The sequence below is a fragment of the Acanthisitta chloris genome, unplaced genomic scaffold (genome assembly GCF_000695815.1).
Source record: "Acanthisitta chloris isolate BGI_N310 unplaced genomic scaffold, ASM69581v1 scaffold2436, whole genome shotgun sequence".
Lineage (NCBI taxonomy): Eukaryota > Metazoa > Chordata > Aves > Passeriformes > Acanthisittidae > Acanthisitta > Acanthisitta chloris.
Window position 1 is genome coordinate 26061 of NW_008676619.1, and position 11145 is coordinate 37205.

The 11145-nt window shown below is 47.6% G+C and overlaps 1 protein-coding gene across 1 annotated transcript in view; it reads right to left on the minus strand.

Annotated features, from left to right (window-relative positions):
- The window catches only part of MDGA2 (MAM domain containing glycosylphosphatidylinositol anchor 2), a gene marked incomplete at both ends in the record, with an annotated part of 76137 nt that overhangs the window by 9948 nt on the left and 55044 nt on the right, over positions 1-11145 (minus strand). Inside the window, one exon of the mRNA XM_009076211.1 lies at positions 7229-7498. Coding sequence (XP_009074459.1) covers positions 7229-7498 — 270 coding nt within the window. The remainder of the gene's footprint in view (positions 1-7228; positions 7499-11145) is intronic.

Genomic DNA, 11145 nt, shown 5'->3' on the forward strand with positions numbered 1-11145 from the left:
GGTAAGACACTGGCACAGGTTGCCCAGAGCAGCTGTGGCTGCTCCATCCCTGGGAGTGTTCCAGGCCAGGTTGGATGGGGCTTGGAGCAACCTGAGCTAGTGGAAGGTGTCCCTGCCCATAGTAGGACATGGAATGAGATGGACTTCAAGGCTCCTTCCAACCCAAACCATCCTGTGATGCTTGGAAAGTCACTGAAGCTTCCTGCACACACATTTAACACATGGTTAATTCCTTGCAGGCTCCCAAATGTTAATCAAATCCCATCCCAGAGTACACAGAGCTGAAGGACTTGTCACTCCCCAAATGAAAAATAGGAAGTCACAGCACCTAAATTAGGCTGAGCTGTGACAACTGAAGAGTAACCAAAATAATTCATGAGCCTTCAGTGTTTGTTATCCCTCTCTGGAGGTATTTACAAGCCCTTCTGCTATCAGAGCACTGAGGGAGGAGAAAATAGAGATATCATCCTAACATCCCTGATACAACCCGCAGTGTCACCTCCAATCCATCTGGAAGCAAACACGGCCATGCAAAACAGTGCCAGCTGGGGAAATGAAAGGAGGTACAAAAATGCCTGAGGCTACAGCCTGACCTGCTTTGCACATGCTGCTCCTTCCCTGGGGCAGCCTGAAGGCTCCTCTGTCCTCCTAGCTGCTCAAGGGCAGGTGACCCACCCCATCCAATGGCTGATGTCACTGCCCAACAGAGCCCAAGCAGTGTTTGGACACTTCAAGGCACATGGTGGATTGTTGGGTTGTCCTGTGCAGGGCCAAGAGTTGGACTGGATGATCCTTGTGTCCTCCCCTCCCCCCAACTAGGAGACTCTATGCCTTTTTCAGCTTTTTTTCAGCTAAGTCCAAAAGTTAAGGGAGATCAAAGCACATCTTTAGGCAATGGACAATGGAAAAGGCATAAAGATGCTCTTCTGAGATGTCTCCAGGTAGTACAGTCCCTCATGAGCACCTTGGTGGCACTTCCCTGCTTGGGTAACCTGAGGCTGAAGGTTACACACACAACCCAGAGAAGAATATTATCATTTGGAGATCTTTAGGCAATGATCAATGGGTCAACGGAAAAGGCAAAAAGATGCTCTTCTGAGATATCTCCAGGCAGGAGGGATCCCCATGAGCACCTTGGTTATACCTCCCTGCTTGGGTGTTGTCAGATGAGGAAAACTGATCTCATACCCACAGGACCAATCTGATGCTGAAGGTTGCACACAACCCACAGGACAAACCTGGGGCTGAAGGTTGCACACACAACCCATGGGAGAAACCTGAAGCTGAAGGTTGTGCACAACCCTCAGGAGAAGATTATCATTTGGAGATCTTTAGGCAATAGTCAATGGAAAAGGCAAAAAGATGCACTTCTGAGACATCTCCAGGCAGGAAACACATGATGAACACCTTGGCTGACATCCCTTTCCAGGGGCTATCAGATGAGGAAAACCCTCCTGACCCACAGCCCATGCTGTGGGATGAGCCCAGGACACAGATGGTTTCTGGGCTGCAGAGCTGTCTCCCTCAGTGGTACAAGTCTCTCACACCATGTGTGATGAAGTGTTCACATACAGCTCCATTTTAGGCTTCTTTTCCCACCTTGAAAACAGCAACCTAATTATGAAATAAATGTTAATTCTTTGCCAGTTGTGGAAGTGCTAACTCAGCTTGGCATTTGCAAGCCCCAAAGAGTTGTTTTGCTGAAGAAACTACTGAACTAACAAAACTGAGTCTGGGTTAGCATTTACACCACTGGTAGAGGTGGAAGGAGCAAATGCTCTGTGATTTCTTAATGTGTTTGGTGCCTCAACATCTATTTCTGCTTAATGTTCCACTTTCAGCAGGCAGCAAGGGAAAAGTGCTTATTGCCCTAAGTATGGGATCTACAGCACATTCCAGTGCCTAAAGGGGCTCCAAGAGAGCTGCAGATGGACTTGGGACAAGGGATGGAGGGATGTGACACAGGGAATGGTTTCCCACTGTGAGAGGGCAGGGCTAGATGGGATATTGGAAAGGAATTGTTGGCTGTGAGGGTGTTGAGGCACCAGCACAGGTTGCCCAGAGCACCTGGAAGTGTTCCAGGCCAGGTTGGATGGGGCTTGGAGCAACCTGGGCTAGTGGAAGGTGTCCCTGCCCATGGCAGGGCTTGAACAAGATGGTGTTTAAGGTCTTTTCCAACCCAAACCATTCCAATATTCCATGATCTTACCCAGAGAATGGCAAATCTGTCCCACTGGCTGTGCTGGTTGGGTATGGCACAGGAGATCTCTCTCTAGCTGCTGCTACTTAGTTGTAACTTCATATTCAAGGCCCCAAATGGTTGAGTTCATTTTTCTTCTTTCATTATTTCACTCATTTAAGAAACTTCCCTGACTTTTCTCCAGCTGAAATTGTTGCCCTGTCATGCACTTGCCTTTCCTGAGCCTCTCTCCTTCCCTTGGGAAAGCCACAGGTTGTTCCTAGGGAAGCAGCACTAATACACCCTTTGATCCAAGAGGATGAACCAGTTGGCAACTGCCACAGCAAGAAACTCCGACATGAGCTGAGCTTTTGTAGTTTGCAAATGGCAGAGCAAACAATGCTGACACACACACAACCAGGCAATATATTATGGAAATCATTCCCAGGCAGTGGAGAAGAGAGAAGTGGATAGGCACGACAAGCAGAGCATTTCAGCCCTAATTAGTTGCTAATAACCTCAATAAACTATTTTTATTTCTGAGTTTTCAGCAGTTTCTCATTCCTCTAACTGAACAAAGTTTAGTAGGAAAGTCATGCTAACTTTCCTCTGTCCTTTGTTATGGTTAGTGTTGCAATAACATCTGCAAGCGGTGGAGAACCTCAAACCTTGGGCCGTAAACTTAATTCATGGGCCAGGAAGAACCTCCATGCACATGGATATTTCCAGAATCAACTCATTTTGGGGGCTGTTGCTGGTTGGGTTGGTTTTCTGCAGGCTGAGGGTTAACAGCATTGGTCTTTTGGTGAGAGACTGGCACAGGTTGCCCAGGGAGGCTGTGGCTGCCCCAACCTTGGCAGTGTTCACAGCCAGGTTGGCTAAAGCCTTGAGCAACCTGCTCTGGTGGGAGGTGTCCCTGCCCAGGGCAGAGGGTTGGCACTGGATCATCCCTAAGCTCCATTCCAATCCCTAAAATTCTATGATACATGAAATAATGAGTGTTAAAGACAAGATATAACTGGGATAGCTCATCCCCTGTCCTGGTTTGCTCCAGCCAACTCTAACCTCCCAGAACTGAGCAGAACACATACCTCAGCTAAGTGCTTTTCCACAGATCTCAATGCAAGGAGTTCAGAGAAGGGTTAGGACTCAGCAAACTACAGGGAAAAAGTTGAGGGAGTTTCTAGTTCTGAAGTGAAGGCAAAAGTCTCTTTGCTCCTCTTTTCCCTTTCCCAAACCCAAACCTCTTCATGTCTCTTAAGCCATTGAAGGCAGACATCAAATTCATCAGTAATAGCTCTGAGACCTCACAGCAAACTCTCCACAACTCTTAACTACAATCTGGTGTTGAATGACAATGTCCTACCCCACTCTCCAGTACTCCACAGCCTCCACAGCCTCCACATTTGCTTCTGGCACCACCAAAGTCAGCAGAAAATGGGATTTTATAATGTCTTTTCAGGGTTTAGATCATTAACCAACCTGTGTGTGTCAACCCCTAAGCTCACCTGGCACTGGAATAAACAGAGATCTCTCTACAGTTAACCTGTGGAGATTGGAATGTCTAATTCCTGTCACCTCAAAAGAGGTGACAACCTTCTTCCATAGCTGGAAAACAGCCCCAAAAATCCAACCACAGGTGCTACAAGAGGTCTGATGGCTGCAGGGATGTGCAGCTGGAGAGCAGTGGGGACAGGGAGCAGCATGGGCTCATGATGAGGTAGTGGATGTAATTTGGGAGGTAGCAGATGCTCCAACCCTAGCAGTGTTTAAAACCAGGCTGGCTAAAGCCTTGAGCAACCTGCTCTGGTGGGAGGTGTCCCTGCCCAGGGCAGGGGGTTGGGGCTGGATGAGCTCTAAGCTCCATTCCAACCCCTTAACTATCTATGACCATTTTGATGCATTAAAGGAGAACTTAGGGTGGATCAGGGTGGAGGTGGGAGGACAGGACTGAACCTGCTGAATGCAAATAGACCTTAGTTGAGCTGCTGAAATGCATCTGCTGACTTTGAACATGTAATTAATGAGGGAAGCAGAGGCTGGGTGTGAGGAGTTTGAGGACAAAGATTGTTTCATCTTTGGGTGTTTGATCACATCAGAGTTCTTTGGGGGCTCTTTGGAGCAAGGCTGGCACTTTGCTGAGCCTCACAGTACACTTAGAGACTGATTTGCACATTTGCTGCTCATTCTAGAATCTGCAGATCCTCTGAAGATTGGTCCAAGCTTGTGATTGCTTTGCAATTTGTCACATGTATTGTAACACAGCAAAGCTCAGGCACAGAAGTGATGGAGCAGAGCAACGACAGGAGTGGAAATGTGGCTTGTTCTCTGCTGTTTGGTATTTGAAATGGATTATGTCAGGGGAACATTCCTGCAGTCTCAGGAGCTTTCTCTTCCCCAGGCTGAACGCTCCCAGCACCAGCTCTTCCCTGGACAGCCACTTCCCATGCTTCACAACCCTTTCCATGGGGAAACAACTCAGGGAGAAAAGGATTTTCTATGAGGAAAGGGCTCACAAAGGAAAGGACTCATGAGCAAAGGACAGGACTCAGGGAAGAAAGGGCTCATGATGGAAGAAAAGAACATTCCATGAGGAAAGGATTCATGAGGAAAGAACTTTTCATGAGCAAAGAATTCATGAGCAAACAACTCATGAGGAAAGGACTCATGAGGAAAGGATTCATGAAGTAAAGGACTTATGAGGAAAGAGCTCATGAGGAAAGGACCCATGGAAGAAACGACTTATGAGGAAAGAACTCATGGAGGAAAAGACTCATGATGGAAGGACTCATGGAGGAAAGGACTTTCCATGAGGACAGGTGAGCTAACTGTGAGCACATGCTGCTGCCTGCCTGTTTCCCTTCCATGCCAAGCCAGAGTTGAGGCCAAGCCTTGCTAAAAAAAGCCCCACCTTCTCAGCCTTTCAGCAGCATTTCATTTTGCTTCTGTCACCAGGCCCTGAGCTTCACGGTTTGGTACAGCCTCAACTCACAGCAGCTCTCAGAACAATTAACATGTCAAGCAGCTTCTCCTAAAGCATCTCCAAACTTTTTAATATCAAGCAATTATTTGGCACTTACAAGCCCAAATTTTCCATTTAAATGCAAATTCTGGGGGGAGACTTGAGGCTTTTGTCTCTACTTTTAGAACTGCTGCTAATTTTGAAGGCAAAAGGCTTTGTTATTCCATGTGGCAGGTGCCTGCTTTTACCTGGGCTCTACTTAATTAGCTCCTCATTCTTTCACTGCTCTTCTTCTGAGGGAAAGGGAGGGGAAGAATGTCTTTGTAATGAACATTTCAGTTTACAAGTTGCTCAGAATCTGAACCATTAAGTGGATGAAGCCAAGATCAAAGCAGGTGAAACACAGCATGGGCTTCTCTTTCAACTGCTTTTAGAAGGGAATATTCCAGAGAAATAAGCAGCAGCACAACAGGAAAAACACTGGGGTGTGGAACTAGATGGGCTTTAAGGTCATTTCCAACCCAAACCACTCCATGGTTCCATACAGCTTCAGCAAAACGTTGAGGTGGGAAGTGACCTCAGGAGGTTCCTAACCCAATTTCTGCCTCAAAGGTGGCCTGGTGTGAGCTCACACCTGGTTGTTCAGGGCTTGAAGACCTCCAGGAATGGAGACTGCACAACCTTCTGCCTCTGGTTCCCTGCTTAGGAGAACCAGGAGTCACCCCAGTGGTGTCACACCAGTATAAAGCTGATTTGGGTACAGCAACTACTGTGTCCTTCACCTGAATAGCCTGAGCTGGAAGGCCCACAAAGATCAGAGTCCAATTCCTGCTCTGCCCACGGCATGTCAACAACCCACCCTGTGCCTGAGAGCACTGGCTAAACACTCCTGGAGCTCTGTGAGGCTTGGGGCTGTGACCACTGCCCTGGGGAGCTGCTCCAGTGCCCAAACACCCTTGGGAGAAGAACCTTTTCCTCATATCCAACTTAGCCCTCCCCTGACCTTGGGTCCTGTCACTGTTTGCCAGTGCTGTCCCTCCACTTCCCCTCACTGGGAAGTTGTATCAATGTATTCCCATTGCCTTACAACAACATTTGTTTCCCCTACCATGGAAAACTTGGAAAAGAGACATTCTACAAGCAAGCACAGCAATAAATACACACATCAGGCTGGAGGTTGTTGGGAACTCTGTTTATTCAGAGGGAAGTGTGATTTCCTACTTGAGAGAGCTTATTCTTTGCTAATAGAGGGATAAAACCATCAAGTTTTACTAGAAAGAGAGGAGTCAATATTCCCTTTGAGCTTCCTCTGCTTTCTAATGGTCTTGTCTTGAAATCTGTTGTGAGAAGCTCTTCATATCAGCAGCCTGAGAGCAGGATGTGAAGATGCCACTGATGAGAACAGCCACCAAGCCTCCAGTGCTGCAGCCTGGCAATCATTAACAGAGCTCATTAATCTACACAAATCACTTGGAAGGAAACTATCCTCATTAGAATTGGGGAACAGCAAGGACAGATCAGCTCCTTCTCCTCTGCTTTGACCCCAGACACCTCAATGGACACCAAGGCTTTTGATGGGATGAAATGCTCTGGAGTAACTCTTGAGTTAAGCTGATAATGACACTCTAAATCAGCTGTATTCTGTGCTCATCCAACCCAGCTTTTGGTTTGTCACAAGGACTCACAATTCCTATGAAATTATTCAGGCCAAAAGAGGAAAAATAATACAAATCAATGAAAAATAAGAGGGTTATTATTAAATGAGTTTCTGGCCACAATGGAAGCTTTGGACTGGGGTTGACTTCTACACAGCATCATAGATTATTAAGGGGTTGGAATGGACCTTAAAGCTCATCCAGTGCCAACCCCCTGCCCAGTGCAGGGACACCTCCCACAAGAGCAGGTTGCTTAAGGCTTTAGCCAACCTGGCTTTGAACACTGCCAGGGTTGGGGCAGCCACAGCCTCCCTGGGCAACCTGTGCCAGTGTCTCACCACCCTCACAGGGAAAACTTCTGCCTAATATCTCAACTTCTTCCTAATATCTAATCAATAGTCAATACCTCAATAGTTTTCCAACTCAACTTACCTCTTACAATGATGTTGGTGGACTTCTTAGCAGGATTCCCAACGTTGTTGTTGGCAATGCAGCTGTAGGTACCAGCATCTTCTGAGGTGATGGCAGGTATGGTCAGGGTGCCACCATTCAGGACTGTCTTGTTGGGCAGGACACCAGCAGACCTCACCCACGTCAGGCTGGGGGCTGGTTCCCCTCCTGTTGTCACACAGACCAAGGTGATGGCTTCTCCAGGGTTCACCACGATGGGGTCATCCACCAGAAGCTTAATTGAAGGGGATGCTGCAAAACACAAGAGCAATCATGGAATAGTTTTGGTTGGAAGGGACATTAAAGACCATTACATCCCACCTCCTGCCATGGGCAGGGAACCTTCCACCAGCCCAGGTTAATCCAAACCCCATCCAACCTGGCCTAGAATACTTTCAGGGACAGAACAGCCACAGTTTCTCTGGGCAACCTGTGCCAGTGTCTCACCACCCTCACAGCAAAGAACTCCTTCCCAACATCCCACCTAGTCCTGCTCTCTGTCAGTTTTAAGCCATTCCTCCTTGTCCTGTTCCTCCAGACCCTTGTTCTAAGACCTTCTACAGCTCATTGAGAAAAGGACCTATTTCACAGAATCCCAGACTGGTTTTGGTTGGAAGCACCTTAAAGGTCATATCATTCCATCCCTGCCATGGGCAGAGACACCTTCCATCGGCTCAGGTTGTTCCAAGACCCGTAAAACCTGGCCTGGAACACTTCCAGGGATGGAGCAGCCACAGCTGCTCTGGGAAACAGAGGCAGATAGGGATTGATGTATTGACAGTGCTGCAGCCATGCTTGGGAAGCAATGGATGATGGATGGATAGTGCCAGCACATGGGATTTTATACCCTGGAAGAAAGGAGTAGAAAACATCTTTGGCATGGAATGTGTGTTGCTCTTTCCAAGTCAGACCTCACCCACTGAAAAGCAGCCTCAAATCCACCTGCCTCATAGTTTCAGAGTATGTTAAGGGGTTGGAATGGAGTTAGAGATCATCCAGTGCCAACCCTCTGCCCTGGGCAGGGACACCTCCCACCAGAGCAGGTTGCTCAAGGCTTTAGCCAACCTGGCTGTGAACACTGCCAGGGTTGGGGCAGCCACAGCCTCCATGTGATATGAGAGGAGCAACAGCAATGCTAAAGGGACAGGACAGGACAATTCATGTTAGACTATTAATATGCCTGTAAAATCCCACTCTGAGCTGTGACATCTCATGTCATTTGCATTGAGGGCTCCACCCTTGCTGGTTCAGGCTTTGCTCGAAGGCAGAGTCTAACCTGCCAAAGTGCTGAGCCAATATAGACATATACATTGCTCATTCAGGGACAGCAGCAATCCCAAACAAACCCAGGCAGAAAGGTGAAGGATTGACATTGTGGGCAAAGAACACTAGCAAAAAAATGTGCTAATAAACCAGGAAAAGAAATCAAAATGTTCCATTCAGAAATCACATCACTCTCCTCATTATTACAGAGAGACTCCCTTGGGCTCTGCCTTAGATAGGAAGCTTATTTCAATATTAAAGGAATATACACTAATCACTAGAGGCAAAGACAAGAGGCAACTAAAAAAATCAGAGTTTGCTTTAGTTGGCTTCACCCAGGAGGAATTTGCTTTCTCTTCTTTCAGAAGCTGAAGCACATATGAGAAGAGTTTCATTTACACCTGGTCTGGCACAGAGAATAGGAAACCTCAGCTAGGAATCATAGAGTCCCAGAACATCTGAGTTGGAAGGGACTCTCAAGGACCATCAATCCAACTCCTGCACTACACAGGACACCCCAACAATCCATGAGTAGATTCCAACAGTGGGAAGCTATTCTCCTTGTCCTGTCCTTCCAGGCCCTTGTCCCAAGTCCCTCTGCATCTCTCTTGGAGCCACTTTAGGCACTGGAATGGAATCTAAGGTCTAATTGGAACTTCTGTCCCCCAGGCTGGAAATCGCTGGCTCTCCCAGCCTGGCTCCATGGCAGAACTGTTCCAGCTCTTGGAGCATCTCTGTGGCCTCTGGACTTCCTCCAGCAGCTCCACATCATTCCTGTGCTGAGGGATCCCAGACCCGGAGGCAGCACTGCAGATCTCACAAGAGTGGAGCAGAGAGCATGGAGGGCTTCTCCAGGTCTGTTTTACATGCTATCTCCTCTCTTTCACTCCATCAAGGAATTTTTACCCCTCCTAAACCAGAGGAACACCTCTAACTGCTCCCACAGATGCTGCAGCAATGTAGCTGCAAACAGTCTCCCCCCAGACTAGGAACACAAAGCTGTGGCAGAACAGGAGTAAGGAAAGCACAAGGACAAAGATCCATGGAGCAATAAGGACAGTAATCCCCAGCCTGGGCTGCTCTGGGTTGCTGTAAAATCTCCCTTCCAGATTGTCTGAGCAAATACCTGTTAGACAAAGAGTTTAGGAGTGTCCAAGGCAGGGAAATGGAGCTCATTATCATGTCAGATCTCTCCTTCTCTGGATTCAATGACAGCAAGAGCTACTGCCACAAGGCAACTCCTTATCTACCTCCAGTTATCTCCTTACAGAATCTTCCCCTGTGGTATCCATCCCTCTGCTGCCAGCAGACATAGCCTAAAGATTAGTTAATCTAGCCAGATAAGATTTAGATGGTAGATATGTGACATCAATCCTTCCTTTTGGATGAGCATTTACACATTCATCAGGATGGGAATGGGCAGAAAGTGCCATTTGTAACCATACACATGTACAACCTCCCATTGATACCAATGTTCTGCAAATCCTTAGATCCTTGTGCTTACACAAAGCTCAAACTTGGGCCTAATCCTCCATCTGAAATGGATTTCCACACTCTTGGTAAACTTTGGGGGCTAAACAGCACAACCAGCACAAGTCTGAAGTGTATCATTCAACTCCACATGGGTTTTCTGGCCCAGCATGATTAGAAACTGGAGGAAGCATTTGTAAAGATGCCAAAATGATCCAAAGCAATTAGAATAGTTGATGATTATACCAAAATGTTGTTGAAGGATTATTAAATCTCAAGCTCCAGGGCAGAAAATGGAACTTCTTCTGCCACAGGAGGCGAAGCTAGCACAGATACGTCTCTGCACACTTTGTCTGCTCTCTGCTGGAATAGCTCCTGCTGGGACATGTTAAGGATGGACATGACATGTCATCCAAAAGGACAATTCATGTGTTTATCCAGCATTTCCATTTGTAAAGCATGATTGAACCCCAACTAGGAGACCCACAACACGGTCCCAGCAGTTCAAGCTGTGATGTCATGGAATGGTTTGGGTTGGAAGGGACCTTAAAGCTCATGCAGTTCTATCCCCTGCCATGGGGACAGAGAACCATAGAATTTTAGGGGCTGGAATGGACCTTACAGATCATCTAGTCCCAACCCCCTGCCATGGGCAGGGACACCTCCTCACGAGATGAGGATGCTCAGGGCCTCATCCAGCCTGGCTTTGAACATCAACAGGGTTGGAGCAGACAACACTTCCCTCAGCAACATGTTACAGTGTCTCACCATCCTTCAGATACTGAAAAGTTGCTAGCCCCAACTTCCTCAGCCTGTCTTCATAGGGGAGAACATCTTCCACTAGCCCAGGTTACTCCAAGGCACATCCAACCTGGCTTGGAATACTTCCAGGAATGGAAAAGTCGCAGCTGCTCTGGGCAACCTGTGCCAGTGCCTCAGCACCCTCACAGCCAACAATTCCTTCCCAATATCCCATATAACCCTATACAACTATTCCCTGTGTCCTGTCCCCCCATGCCTTGTCTCAAGTGCCTCTGCAGCTCTCTTGGAGCTCCTTTAGGCACTGGAAGGGGCTCTAAGGTTTTCCTGGAGCTTCTCTTCTCCAGGCTGAACACCTCCAGCAATTCCAGGCTTTCTCCCATCCTCTCTGGGCATTTTCTCTTTCC